At 36.7% G+C, this 15,672-nt stretch overlaps 1 protein-coding gene across 7 annotated transcripts in view; it reads left to right on the forward strand.

Annotated features, from left to right (window-relative positions):
• The window catches only part of C2CD5 (C2 calcium dependent domain containing 5), a 93,623-nt gene extending 78,367 nt beyond the window's left edge, over nt 1–15,256 (forward strand). For 2 of the 7 annotated variants that reach the window (XM_055394150.2, XM_055394155.2), the window contains 5 exons: nt 7,436–7,486; nt 8,388–8,489; nt 9,808–9,998; nt 13,107–13,253; nt 13,959–15,256. In XM_055394150.2, the coding sequence (XP_055250125.1) occupies nt 7,436–7,486; nt 8,388–8,489; nt 9,808–9,998; nt 13,107–13,253; nt 13,959–14,090 (623 nt within the window). In that variant the 3' untranslated portion in view covers nt 14,091–15,256. The remainder of the gene's footprint in view (nt 1–7,435; nt 7,487–8,387; nt 8,490–9,807; nt 9,999–13,106; nt 13,254–13,958) is intronic. The other 5 variants (XM_055394156.2, XM_088837278.1, XM_055394158.2 and 2 more) reach the window with 3 other exon arrangements.
• Nucleotides 15,257–15,672: the final 416 nt, after the last annotated feature.

The raw sequence follows: 15,672 nt of genomic DNA on the forward strand, positions 1-15,672 counted from the left end.
GATGATATCAAATGTGAGAACTTGGGCCAGTTAATCTGCAGCTAGGCCACCGACGTCTCAGTTCCTCATTTGTAAAATGTGAAAAGATGAAGATTCTCTCCAACCTTTAAAATTCTCGGATTTTTTTGAGTTTCTGTGGTGTATGGTTCTGCAATTATTACTAAAAACATAAAAGCTAAATTATGCCTGAGTTCACGCTGAGTTTTGAGTTCATTTTCCAAATAGCTTCAAATCAGTTAAACCAATGGTTTTTAAACTGTGTCCCTCCAAATCATAGAATTTCTTCAGAGGTGCCTTGTGGCTTTCCAAGAGGCAAGGTGTCTGGGGTAGTGCCGGCATCCCTACCTCTGAACTAGAGCAGCTTTGATTCACTGTGCTTTCTGTGTTGGCTTTCTATGTGATATTGTTAGAAGAAAAGGTTTCAAAAAGTTTGAAAATCACTGAATCAGATCCTGCTGCCTTTATCATCATCGTTGTCAACTTCATAATAATATCATCACGTCTAATACTTATATACATATATAAAACTTTTAATACTAAGTACTTAACTGTAAAACCTATGTGCCTTTCTTTGAATGTTATATTTTAAAATCATCAGTGAACACTAAAAAGTTTATCTCTGCATTTTTTTAAAAGTCGTGTATATTGTGGTTTATGTTGCATGCTTACTTACGTCTCTCCAGGAGAACGTGTGCTATGCTATATACATTAGAAAAAGTTATTTCAAAATATTTTAGAAAATTTGAGGATAGAATGGCTTTTGAAAGGTTGGAAACATGTAATAATAGAGTGTTATATCATGAGTGTAGTAGCTGAATATTTTAACATGAAGGCGGACTTTGAATGGAGAATAGAAATATCTGGGAACAGTTAAGCTTAGCAGTTTAGAGGAAATAGGTGGCAGATAGAAAGGCAAGGGTGGGGAATAAATGTTAAAAAAAACTTTCTGCAACCAGAGGCTTAAAAATTGACGACTGATATATTAAATAAATATATAGTTTTTATAGTTAGGTCAGTTAGCTAAGCTGACTGAGATTTATCTTTTTTAATTCTGAAAACTTTGAATTCTAATTTATTTTCCATGTTCTTATCACAAATGGGATGATTTATGAAAATTTTTATTTCTTTGTAGTTGACAGAGTACTGTCAAGAGCTGTGCACAGTATGTTTATTAATACTTCCATCTTTTCACTTGTAGATAAACCTTTCCTTATCTTTTGTGTTACTGAAAATGAGTGACTCTTTGAAGAGAAGATGTTTCAATTACATGTATTCTAACTGACTGTGTAGAGTAAGCCCGGGCCTGAGTTGTCCATCCATGTTCAGTATTTTTTTCCCTTCCATCTTTTGTTATACTTGGTTTTGTTTTTCAAGGTAAACAAAACAGTTTTGATGTTTATCTCAAATTATGGTTGATTTGGTGTTACCTTGCTAGTTATCTTGATTTTTCTGATTTGAAATATCAAAAAGTGCTAAGCCTAAGTAATTTCTTAAAGAACATTATCAAGTGAAAGTCATCAAAATTCTTTGAATACTGTGAGGAACAGAGATGATGTGGCATCACCATAAATTACTTTTTTTTCATATGAAACTGTGTTATAAGAAAAAAGATAACAATAGCAAATTTTTATGGCACTTTCATATTTTTCCTCTTCATTAATATCTATATGTCAATTTTTTTAATATGTCACTTCACTCTGAAATGGTTTTTAAGAGAATTTAAAAATCATGTATATTTTATGAAGTGAAAAAAGATTGACCAAATATAGTAAACATAAAGAATCTGAGTAAATGTAATCTGGGTAAAAGATGTTTAAAAATCAGTAAGATATTTCTCATGAACAGTAATCTCAACAATTTTATGTGTATAATTTTTAAATATAAAAGATTAGCATATTGCTTTAGTAGATACACATTTAAAGGCCTGAATCTTGAGATATTAGATACCATATTGCGGGACTTTAAGAACTTTAGTTAGACAAATGTGTGTGAATCATATACCTATATATAAATATAATCTATATTAGGATAATGGTTTTCATTAAAATTCTGAGAATTTAAGGCTATAGAAGGGTTTAATTAAGTCCTTTTTAGTGTTTGTATACTGTTGGATGAAACTGTATAGAGGAAACATTTTTTTATTATTCCCCACCCCCCACGCTTGTTTCTACTGTCACTTGGCTTTATGCTGGGGTGGTATCCTCATGTTCAGTGGCATTAACTAGAGTCTGGGAGGAGTTCTCTTTTCACTGAGCAGTTGCTGACTAATGTGACAAACATAGGTCACATTCTGGATTTCAGTAAAAAAGAAAACTTACACCCCACAATGCATTGTACTCCATAATTAGGTATCCACATTGGAACCTTTTTCCTTTATTTTTACAGTAGGCTCTCAGAGTTTACTTTTTTGTTAAACCAAATTTGATTTTGAAATATACTTTAATTTTTTAAACTTAAATGACTTGCTTTAAATTATTTTAAACTAGTTATTATAAATATAAATCTATAAGAATTATAGAAATTAGCTTTTAGTTTTTCCTGCCAACTAATGGTTCTGAGATGGCTGAATGGCATCACCGACTCGATGAACATGAGTTTGAGTGAACTCTGGGAGTTGGTGATGGACAGGGAGGCCTGGCATGCTGTGATTCATGGGGTCGCAAAGAGTCGGACACGACTGAGCGACTGAACTGAACTGAACTGAATGGTTGTGAATTCTTACAAGTATATATAATTCTTTATATTAACTAAATTTTTTTTATATTAACAGTTCATTGCATGTCTATTTTTTCTCTCTATTTTTAAAGATATATTTTGTCACTGTGACCAAATGGTGAGCTTCCCTGGTAGCTCAGCTAGTAAAGAATCTACCTGCAATGCAGGAGACCCCAGTTCGATTCCTGGGTCAGGAAGATCCCCTGGATAAGGGATGGGCTACTCATTCCAGTATTCTTGGGCTTCCCTGGTGGCTCAGATGGTAAAAAATCTGCCTGCCATGTGGGAAACCTGGGTTTGATCCCTGGGTTGGGAAGATCCCCTGGAGGAGGGCATGGCAACCCACTCCAGAATTCTTTCCTGGAGAATCCCCATGGACAGAAGTGCCTTGTAGGCTACAGAATTGGACATGACTGAGAGACTAAGCACACGTGACCAAATGGTAGCAACTATTAAAAATGCTAAATTTTCCTTGTTATTGGTGGCCCCAGCAATCAATAGGGGATCCTGAAAGGAGAAAATTACTGAGGGGAAAGAGAATGAACAGAAACTCTATAAAGAGTGGAAAATGTGCAAACTGCACCTAAGAAGTGTGAAGGAAGCAAAGAGTTGATGAAGAAGTAGAGATAAGGAATCTTAGCTTCTTCAAGGCAGTTTGAGGGCAATAAAAGCCAGTCAGGGAACGAGGGAGTGAAACGCAAAGAAAGTTGAATTGGGCTACTGACCAAAAACCAGGATTATTTGGGGAAAAAAGATAACAAAGGATGGTAATGAGAGGAGTGAATGATGGGGACTGAAGAAGAAAAGCAAGTGGGTTAAGATATTGTACACATTTAATTGGAAGTTTTAATGATTCAAATAGGGCAACTAATTGTCTTTCATCATCTATTGTATGTATTATCTGTGTATTTTAGTTGAATTTTTTTCCCCTAGTGAAATATCCAGATCAAAACAGCTTATATTTTTCTCCATGTCTTGATAATTTCATTATCAGACCACCAATATTTGAAGACCATTAGGGTCCAGGTATATACTGAATGTTTACATACATCATTTGTCTCAGTCATTAAGCCAGATACTGATCAGTGCATTATAGACTGATGGAAATGCCTAAAGGAACATAAAACCAAATTTTGATCATCATAGTTTAAAACTGAGCATGTTTAAATAGGAAAATAAACAATATAGTTTAGAGACTCCGGATTGCATATAGTTTTATCTGCCAGAGAATCTTTTCCGAGTTTGCTGGAATTTTTTCAGTTTTAGTAATTTTCTTAGGGTGACAGGAAAAGAATGTCTCAAAGACTTTTTTAATTATTCAGAGCAAAGATGATCTCTAAATTTTAATGACAGAAAGTAAGTTGTCAGAAGAGTAATCAATATAAGACTTTATCATGGCTAGAACATCCCTTTGTCATTGGTATGACAGATTGTTCAGGAGAATGGAAGCGTCTCAAACTTCAGAAGCACTGGTGGGTGTATAATTGAAGGAGGAAGAATTCTTGCTAGATTTTCTTTCTGTTTTTCATCTATATACTCATTTCCACGAAACCACTTTAATCTAGGTTAGTCCCCCACCCCACTCTGCTAAGGCCTATTAAAAGTCACTAGAGTATACTAAGAAAATAGTTCTATATGTTCTGTTTGCCTTGTTAACTTTCCAGCATTTTTTTTTTTGAGGGATTATCACTATTATTTAGTAGATTTTTTGAATAGCAAAATTGTATTCAGTGGGCAAGGAAATGGTTAGAGAACTGGGTTGCTGTGTGGCTTGATTTAAACTCTCTTTGCAGCTTCAGTAGGGACCTGATATATGAAGCATTTGTCTCAAAGTCTTCCACAGAGACGTCCAAATGGCCAGAACTGAGCATTGGCTCCCCAGAAAAACCTCGAGGACATTTAAAAAGATTTCTACTTCTGAGTATGAACTCTGTTGTCTTTTTTTTTTAGTACTGGCTTAGAGATTACATGGGGCTTCACCGATGACTCAGCAGTAGAGAATCTGCCTGCACTGAAGGAAACAGGAGATGTGGGTTTGACCCCTGGGTCGGGAAGATCCCCTGAGGATGAAATGGCAACCTACTGCAGTTTTCTTGCCTTAGAGAATCCTGTGGACAGAGGAGCCTGGTGGGCTACAGTCCATGGGGTCACAAAGAGTCAGACACAGTTGAGCATGCAAGCACTGGAGATTGCAGAGGGCTTCCCTAGTAGCTCAGATGGTAAAGAATCCGCCTGCAATGCAGGAGACCCGAGTTTGATCCCTGGGTCAGGAAGATCCCCTGGAGAAGGAAATGGCAACCCACTTGCCTAGAAAATCCCATGGACAGAAGAGCCTGGTAGGCTATACAGTTCATGGGGTCACAAAGAGTCAGATACTACTGAGCAACTAACACACACACAACCAGAATGTCCGCGTTGTCAGTGAGCCAGACAGCTAATGTCTACGCTACCTTCTCTTTTGAAAATGCTGTACCTGGGAAGCCAAACTGTAATCAGAAGGGGTAGAGAGCCTGAGGTCATTAGGTGTTTGAGGTGTTCAGACCTGTCCAAAGTGCTGAAGTCCAGTTGCTGCCAGGACTAGCTTCTCTTGGGCCTTTTCTCTGATAGAAAAAATGAGCGTCCAAGCAGACATGGCAGAAGGTGAACCTGCTCTCCTTCAGTGAGGTCAGAAGTCTCCTGACTCATTCTTTCCCTCTATGTCTCCAGTTTAAAAACTGTGTTCTTTTTGGATTTTAATTCAGATGCATTCACTTTTGAGGGCTGGAAATAAATATTTTTCCTCTCTTGTTTCTCTTCTTCTCCACCTTCTCCACCTTTCTAAAATTTTTTGGGGAAAGTAGTAAGTGTAGTAAGTGTACATGATAAAAAATTCACATCCTACCAGACCACATTGTCCAGAATAAAGCTCCCTTCTCCCTTCATTTTCCTTCCCAAGAGGCAAGTGCTCTTAATAGCTATATTGTCTCTCTTTGCAAAGATGTTCTATTTATCCTTTTTTTTTTTTTTTTAAAAATATTCTACAGATGATTGTATACCTTTACTTTTTAACACTTGACATGTTTGAAGATGGGAGCAGATAGATTCTACATGTATAAGCTCTTTTTATGGACATTTCATATACAGCTGCTACCAGGGAATTCCATATTGCCAAGATAATATGAAGGTATAGAGGATAATTTTAGTCATTTTCATGTTTTCTTTTAGCTTCCTCTCCCTTCTTCCCATCCCCACACGATAAAACTAGGGTCTCTAATGCTGACTGTATTTTCTGTGTCTGTACTCAGTGAGGCTGTACTGCCCAGGACCTCTGAGAGTCCTGGAACTCTCCTGGGATATGTGAGCCTAGGGTGGGCCATTTAGTTTCCCAGCTTCTGCACTGGATCAGCAGTTGTTAGAAATTGAGTGTTAGTTCTGTTTAGTCTTTCTGCTGTAGGTCCTGTGTCCTCCTGGGCTTCCAGTACCCCTCAGGATCCCGAGTCAGGAGAACATTCCCTTGAGAACTTCATGATGGTCAGGGCACACCAAGTGTGATCCCCTCACAAGCCATATTGTGAACTTCTCCTCGTGGTCCCTTGTATTGGACAGCTGTGTGTTGTAGGAGGAGGGATGTTGACTACTGTACTCTCTCCAGTATTAGCTCGTGGTCACTGGCCTTAGGAATAAAGAGGTGGAGTGGGGACGGGAAATATGTCATTGCTCCCCAGTTGGCAGAAACATTCTGTATAAATCTGATTTTTGAAAAATACAACTTTTTACAAATTTAAGAATATTACCCCCAAAATCAACATGCGACGCAGAGACAAAAATATTATATATTTACTCAGTTTATAATTTAAAAAAACTGGCTGACCCAGATTATTCTTAGTGTTTTTATGAGTTATTTCTATCTTGGCAACACTATATCCTCAGTTATGAAATTCTTAGAAACAAAAATTCAAATATGCTAGTGTGGGTAGAGCCTGAAAATTAGAAATAGATGATGAAGTTGTGTTTTTTTTTTTTTTTAATGTAGTGCTGTTTGAATTTGTACAGTTCTTTAAATATCTATGATAAAAATATAAACTTTCAGGAAGAAATCAAGATGTTGCTTTTGTGATCTTACTAGAAAGGAGGCTATAGTTTTGGATTCCTAGTTATTTCTGTGAAAACTAGTCACCTTTTAGTTCCATAAAGTCTTGATAGTTTCAGAGAAAACTGTTGAAAGTGAAAGCTTTGAATGAGGGGATTGGTGGTGAGGTGGGTGGGGCAGGGCTAATGTATGGTGGTGTGTTTATCTATGAGACACAGGTCATTGCTTTGTCTGTAGCTCTTAATCTTACTGGCTTTTCCCCCACAAACATTTACCTTCCCTCTTTCATTTCAGATTTTCTTCCCAGTACATTGACCCTTTTCTCTGTTCAGGTTTCCCACATCCTGCTTCCCTCCCACTAACGTTTGTTACTATGTTGATATTTTCTAACATGTAGAGTTTCTGGAACTTTCTTTGTGTTATAATAACAAGTAATCTTTCTTGGCATAGTGTTTATTAGCTGAGTTAGTTTTCATATATCAATAGAAACTGCCATTTTAAACCTAAATACTTCTATTTGGTTTGCTTTTATAATGAGGCCATAAAATTTTTCTCCTATTCATCTGGCTTTTAGAGAGTATTAACCAAGAGCAAAGAGATACTGGCTTGTACTTAGCATCCAAGCTAATGTTGTTCATATTGTCTTACTAGAACACCTGGAGAGTGCAAGTTCTAACTCAGGTATACCAGCTGCACAGAGAGGTGAGTTTGTCTAATTAAGCAAATAGTCACCAAAGGTGTGAAATTCTAGTGCGGTGGTGCATAAGCATACAAACATGGAAGAAATGCACTGGACAATGGAATAGACACCAGAATGTGGCTTTATTGTAGTTAGATTGTGTAATTAAAGTAATATGTATGCCGTCTAGCATTTTAATAGTGTCCCAGTTTCTAAAGATAAGACTTTAGCTTTTTAATATTATTTTTTAGCTCAACAGTAGTAAAAGATATTCTTTTGAAAAGGAGATATTCTTTGTTGGGCTCACACTTGACCCTCATTCCATGTTAATAGAAGCTTTGTTGCCAAAATCAGATGTGGAAATAGAATATTGATAAAAATGATCCTTTGGCTTTCTTGTTACTACTGGTAGAAAGGAGATATTTTGCAAAAAATAAGTTAACTAGTGATTTTTTTCATGTATCCTTTAACAGTTGTTCTCATTATTTATTTATTCATTTATTTTTTTTTTTATTTCAGGGCAAAAATAGGGCAAGGAATTATTCACAAGGTTCTCATTGTAAATTAAAGTCCTAAGTATAAACAGCTAAAAACAGTGTGAAATAAAAAGAAGGGAAAGGAAGTTAGTTAAAACGCAGCACGTGACCCTTTCCTTGATCTTGGTGAGACCCGTTTCTGTTCCCCCTAAGAGACCACACAGCTCTAACATCACCAGAGATGCCTAGCCAACCGACAGCTTGGTTTTGGACAAATCAGTGTCTAAAGCTTGACTCTTTACTATCTCTCTAACCTGACTTGAAAAGGAACACCTTTCCCCCTAAGTTACAGTTAAATTACATCATCAAGAGGAGTGTTGTGACGAGTAAGAGACGTCATCCATATTTTTTCTTTGTTTTTTCTTTTGTTTTCTGTCTGTGTTTTCAGCAACGTCAGTTGATTACAGTTCCTTTGCAGACAGATGCAGCAGCTGGATAGAGCTCATTAAACTGAAAGCTCAGACCATAAGGCGCGGATCAATTAAGACAAGTAGGCGGATGTTTCTACCACGTTGTGATTTGAGAAGCATATCCCTGATTTCCCAGTGGTGAAGGCTGGCCCTGACTACTCAGTAATAACATTGCCAATCAATCATGTGTTGGAGTGTGAAAGCTGCAGATGCTAATGGTCATTTAGCAAAAGCTTTTGAAGGGCCTGTAGATGTTTAAATTGTAGCTGCAGGGTTGTGTTTTTAGTATTTAATTTTGGTGACGGTATTCTTAGAATTATATAAATAGGTATTATGTCACATAGTGGAAGGAAATTAATGAGCTTTTATTAAAGAGACTCTTTGAGGGCCCAAGGTACTCAGTAGTATATGGCATCTGTCAGATTACTAAGAGTAATGTCTAGAGTGAGAATAGAACGTATCTCCAGAGAGAATATGGCCGACTCTTTATTTCACTGCTAGATTCAGCATCAGGACTAAGATTTTTGTTTGTTTATAATCTATACTCCATATGTTTTGGTAGACTTTGAGATAAATGTATTTGAGTGAAAGAGTTTACATTAAAGGGAAGGAACTGTGTTTAGGGGGAAGCTCACAGGCTATAGAACCAACCAGGTCTGGTTTTGAATCCTTAAAGTGCCATTTTAATAGCTGTGTGACCTTGGCAAGTTTTTTAAGTTTCGTGAGCCTCAGTTTCCTCATGTGTTAAATGGGGATGATAACACCTATGTCGCTGGGTTGCTGTGAAAGTTATACACACACACGTGTGTGTATATGTCTCTGGTTCATGGTAGTTACTTGATAAGCAGGTATTTGTTATTTTATGAACAATTAACTTTTAGATAGCCAAGGTCATTTGTTAAATTTTTTAAATAACAACTTTGATTGAGAAAGTTTGGAAAAGAAACCTTCTGCAACTAGTTAAGATAAGGTTTATCTACAAGTTGACAATGACGAAGTCGTCTGAAAAAAGATGGAGAAAACTGCACTGGGAAATGTAACAACTTTCACACTCTTGTAATAATTTGTTCCTACAGCAGATACTTTTTAATGCTCTACCGCTTTTTCTTTGTCTTCACTTTATAACGATCATTGTGTGTGTAGCTACACCGCATCAACATTTTCTTTTGCAGGAATGCCATTTTTCTTCCCAAAGATTCCATTCCAGCATTTCCTCTTACGTTTTTCTTTCTCTCTCTATTTGTAATTGCATGCAGTGCATGATAATTTCTTTTCTTTCATGACATGGCTTAGCCTCACAGACAGCTGAATGTTGTCACCACTTATTTGGAAACACTAGGGAATCATTGAGTCACCAACATGTGATCTTGATGCTTTCTCTTCTTTTTCCAATTTTAGCAATGACAGTTGAAAAAGCAAGTCCAATGGGTGAAGGAAACTTCCGGAATCGTTCTGCTCCACCTTGTGCAAATTCTACCGTTGGGGTTGTTAAGATGACACCTCTTTCTTTCATTCCTGGAGCAAAAATAACAAAATATCTTGGGATAATTAACATGTTTTTTATTCGGGAAACCACTTCTCTACGTGAGGTAATTTTATAGTTGTTATTCCATTGTGTTTATGAATTTTCTGTGGTTGAAAGTATTAGTATCAAACCAAACATGTTTCAAATTGTTTGTTTTTTTTGCCAAAAGTAACACACACACACACACACACACACTTTTTTCCATAACCTGTCTGGATTGGTTGTAGATTAGGCTCAGATGGTAAAAGTGTCTGCCAGCAATGCGGGAGACCTGGGTTCGATTCCTGGGTTGGGAAGAAGCCCTGGAGAAGGAAATGGCAACCCACTCCAGTATTCTTGCCTGGAAAATTCCATGGACAGAGGAGCCTGGTAGGCTGTAGTCCACGGGGTTGCAAAGAGTTGGACATGACTGAGCGACTTCACTTTCACTTTCAGTATTATCACAAGTTTTGTTGGGTTTAAATTCATTTGTTATTAGAAGTTACAGATCCTTATCAGATGGTAAATTTAAAAAAAGATTAATGTATCCATGTTTGATAGAGATTTAAAACAGCCCTGAAAGAATAGCTTAGTTTCTCAGTAGGTATTTGCCTGAGATGGATTTAAATGGCAGTTTTTAAGAGTTCACGTTAAATAGTAGGGGACTGTAATCTGAATAGATGTCTTTGGAGATTTTTTAATATCATTTAGTTCTGTTGTTTTCTCCTGACAAAGAAGGAGGCTGCTTTTCTTCTCTAGCTATCGGTGTTGTTTAAGTTCCTACTTCACACTGGGTATCATTAAACTTTAATTTATTTTTTAAGTAACAGCAGTTATAATCTCTTGCTTGATGAGGTCAGAATTAAGAATCAGAGTCAGCCTATTATATCTTGCATTACAGAGGAATTTAAACTCAGGAAAAGATTATATTTCTATTTGTCTTATGTTTCTTGAGCAGGGCTGCTAAACAAATTAATACAGTGAGTAGGGAAATTTTTTAATTATTTAAGTGTGAAAACCAATAAACTCTTCAAAATTTACTTTAGCAGAAGTTTGTATTTTTTAAAAGTGTGTTAATTATAAACAAACACAGCTTAATTGTGTTTTTCCCCCTATTGTTTCACCAGCAGTGTTTCTATGCCTTCATGGAAATAGCAGCCTACTTACTAACCTCAGGCTCACCTTCCTGCACCTAGCATAGTACCTGGTACAGAGTAACCACAAGCTGTTTTTGTGTGAATGAGGGAGTGACTTCTGACAGAATAATTAATTAGATAGATGTTTCCTTTAAGAAAAATTATTTTTACAACCATATTCTAATTGTGTTGAGATGGAAAAGAAACTATCTCAAGATAGTCTCAAAAACCTTTTAATATAGAATTAAAATAGGCAACACTTTAAAATCCATTGAGGTTTGACAAAGAAATTTGGGTTTGAGAAGCTGGCATAGATTGGTGAATTAACCTTTTCCAGTTGCACATGGGATATTATACTGTCAAATCCATAAAACTTTCTTTCCAAAGTGTCTTTTCAGTTGCTGAAGCAACCATACTCCGAAATGTTGCTTTACAGATTTCCCTTCAACAGAGATTTATAATACCAGCTATAATATAGTTAATAGTATAGTATGTAGTGTGTGCATGCCTTTGGGCTAAGTTGCTTCGGTTGTGTCTGGCTGTTTGCAACCCCATGATTGTAGCCCACCAGGCTCCTCTGAACATGAGATTCTCAAAGAAAGAATACTGGAGTGGGTTGCCATACCTCTGCAGGGGATCTTCCAGACCCAGGGATTGAACCCATGTCTCTTATATCTCCTGCCTTGACAGGTGGGTTTTTGACCACTAGTGCCACCTGAGAAGCCTGTATATAGTTTACTATCTGAAATCTGTTCATTCCTTGTTGAGTTATTTGCTTTCAATTATGTAATATTAGAATTTACCCCTCTGTGATGTCTGTTATTCTAAGAATTTTTTTATTTGATATGTAAGAGGAAAACTGATAAAACTAGAAGAAAAGACTATCCTGGACTGTGATTGAGTCAGAGGCAGGCTGAAGCAACTCCTTTAATTCCTTAATGACAAACTTTATGTAGGATCCTGTAGCTTTTCTAAAAAATGTGACCTAAGACAAATGCTTTTTCTAACAGTGTATTAAATTTTGCCCTTACCTTCCAATTTAAAGTTGGAAATTTCTTCCTAGACTGTAAAAAACCTTCAGTAAAATTTGTGGAAAATTTATATTGTAAAGCATTTTAAGCTGTCAGCTAGCCTTTGGTTTCTGTCTTGTTTGGTTTTGAACACTGCAAAATTCCCCAAACTGTTGGATTTCTTTGCATGACAAATATGTGTAGATCACTGGGTACATGCACCTGTTTTGAAATAGGTATTAGTGTATATAGTTGTTTTCATGGCAGATGCAGTCCCTGACATGATGGAATTTAGTGGACAATAAATAATCATCATGTAGTGAATAGATAGCTCTTAGTAATAAGAAGTCATATAAAGAAATACAAGGGCTCTCAGAGAATACTAACAGGAGAACGCAATTTAGGTCCGATAGGGTAGATTTCTCTGAAGAAGTCACATGTAAACCAGGGCCTGAAGAATTGAGTACGAGTTACCCTGGTGGAAAATTGGGTGTGGGCCCTTCATGTACAATGAACCTGAGGCTGGAAAAGGTGTCAGACCTTCAAGAAACTGAAAAAGACGAGTACGACTTGGAACATGGTTCATTTTCAAAGTGGGAGATATGGATAGCAGAGAAGTCTCATTGTTTATATTTGCCATCAATTTATTTGAATGATGATGGGAACAGTTTCATGGAGGGAGGTGCTGACAGTGGAGGAACAATTAGAACTCTTGCTCTGCCATCTGTCCACTAGCTCTGTATTCCACCTTCATCATGGGCACGTCACGTGAGCTTCAGTTTCGTCATCTCTAAAATGAAGATAGTAATCCCTGTTGGGATTATAACACAACTTAGTGACTGAACACCAACAATAATCACTGTTGTAGACATGTGTTAGGTAAAGGTTTTTTCATTCATGCAACAAATCCGCATGGTGAAGGAAATTAAAATGACCATCCATTATAGTAAGATCACTTAAACTGTTTTAATGTTATATTCTTTGATGTTTTATGTACGTTCATTTACACCGGTATGTAGTTTGGTTTTCTTGTGCATTATCCTTTAGGAAGGTGGAGTCAGTGGTTTTCTCCATGCTTTTATTGCTGAAGTGTTTGCAATGGTGCGCGCACACGTGGCTGCACTGGGCGGGAATGCTGTTGTCTCCTACATAATGAAGCAGTGTGTCTTCATGGAGAATCCAAACAAAAACCAGGTGAGGTGGAATTAAAAACCTCTGATGGGAAGACCCGACGAGTTTACCCCATGGCCTTTTCACCTCCCACCCGCCTCCAGAAAGCAGAATTGCTCCTCAGAGCTCTTTGATTCCAGAGGCTTAAAACATGTTTTAGTAAATATATTGGTAACTGTGGTCATACATAGGTCAGGTGCTGTTTTCACATCCCCAGTGACTAGTTATTAGTCTGAAATACCTCTGGAAGTTTTGCTCCTAAATTACTTTTCCCACCACCTTCTTGAGGGGGAGTCTGGGATCCAGTGATGGCTAATGGAGGACAGTTTAAGAGGCCCTCTGGTTTGATCGGCGATGCTGTCCACTTCTGACTGCCCTGCTGGTGAAGAGTACGTCCTGATGGGGCCATGCTGTTAATTCTAATAAGTAATATAATTCTGTTAATGGGGATAGGGGAGTGTTGCTTAGGTTAAATTTTAGAATAGATTTCTCTTATCAGCTTTGTTAACATAATAATTCACTTACAACTGTTAAAGATAGTCCTTTAAAAAATTAAATAACTATATTAATGAATTTTTTTGTTTCCTTTCCTATGCATTGCCTTCTCCTTTGCTCATTTTTTTTCTTGGACTGTATGCTTGTTTCTGCTGTACAACGCTGCCCCCAGCGTAACGGGAGAGTATGAGTGTGTTACTGAAATGTGACTGAAATGTCCGGTTATTCTTTTAGGCACAGTGTCTTATAAACGTCAGTGGTGATGCAGTGGTTTTTGTTCGTGAATCTGAATTAGAAGTGGTGTCTACTCAGCAGCCTGCTGCCAATTGCCAGCCCTCATGTACTGGAGGAGAAGTCACAACCTGAAGTCAGTTAGAAAGAAAAAGCGCAACTAAATGACATTTATCAGTCTCCTTTGTCATCCATTTATTGTACTAGACGTAAAAAATGAACTTAATATGAGAGAATTAAGAAAGAATTGATCCCACATGAGAATGTTTGATTTGAATGGGATCAGTTGGAGGCATGAGAATTTTCAAATCTTGACTTTTTTTTTTTTACCAAGGCTGGACAGACAGGCCCCATGGAGGCTTGACTCCCCAGGAAGTTCAGATAAATTTCTCTGAGAACTGTAGCAAGGATGCAAGCTATTTATAATTTATGTTGATTTTAATAAAATCGTAATTTAAATTATCAGGAAATTGGGCTAGCTATCCTGGTGTAATTTATAAAAATTAAGCAAGAAATTAACAAATTGTTAATAAGTAATCTGATTTGAGGAATGTATGGGGAAAATGGAGAAAAGTTTTCAGAAAACTGTGAGTTTATTAACGTGTTACTTTGATAAAGAATTTGGTAACAGCTGAAAGGGAAAAGTGCTCTAGCCATCTTTGAAGAAGAAGTTAAACTTCTGTGATTGTATCCTAATTGCTGCAAAAGTAAAATCTGTTTATCAGAGCCAATGTCCTTTCATTGGAAGCTTAATAATATCTCTAAGGAAGGAGGAAGAAAATTACTATATAACTTCATTTTTACCCAAGTTTCAGTTTGTGTTTAATTTTTCTGGAAGGGGCTTGGCTTCAACTGAGAGGAACAGCCCAATGAGTTTTGTTGAAGTAGTTAAAATATGATTGATCTAGGTGGAACATAAAATTATTTTCTAATAAAGTCATACTGAACTCCTACCAAATAAATAGAATTTTAGTACTATCTTATTAGGGGTTTTGGGTGGTGAGGTAGACTGTATTTGGCATAGAATTTGGAAATGTAACTTGAATGTAAATATGCTGCAGAATGTTGAATGTATATATAGAAATACTTTGTCAATGCCAAATACATATTACAAATGAACCTTTAAAAGTACATTCCTCCTTTGGACAATAAAATTTCTTTATAAAACTCATGATTTTGCTCTTCCAGGATAACAACTGCCCTAAAGATTAGGAGTCATTTCCTTGTTATCACAGGTGTCAATATTTTTCTGTATTTTGTTTATAATTTTATTTTTTAAATAAAAGGTTTATAAACTGGAATATTCCTAAATCTGTTTTTTTCCCTCTTTGTAGTATTGTCAGTGGTCAGAAATCACTTCCTGTATGATCATCTTCTTTAGTCAGCAATCATCTGTTGTATGTCTGTTCTTCATTTGTAATTGTGCCACTTTCATTGTTGTTGGTAAGAAACCTGCACTGTTAAGTCAGAAAATGTGTGTAGCTTGGGATGAAGGTGGCTTCCCCAAGAGATAATACTTAAGCTCATTCTGGATAAATAGACAGATACTTGGAACTGACTGACTTGTTCATAGTTTTATCCATCCATCCAACAGCTATTTTGTGATTCCTGAGTATGTTTCTGAGTTCTTTCTTGGCAGGGGATTAATAATGTAACTCACTGGTTGAGTACCTGTTTTGTGTCATATCCTATACATATTGTTGTTTAATCACTAAGT

Source organism: Moschus berezovskii, chromosome 6 (genome assembly GCF_049115385.1).
Source record: "Moschus berezovskii isolate FMDL1 chromosome 6, NW_MosBer_1.0, whole genome shotgun sequence".
NCBI lineage: Eukaryota > Metazoa > Chordata > Mammalia > Artiodactyla > Moschidae > Moschus > Moschus berezovskii.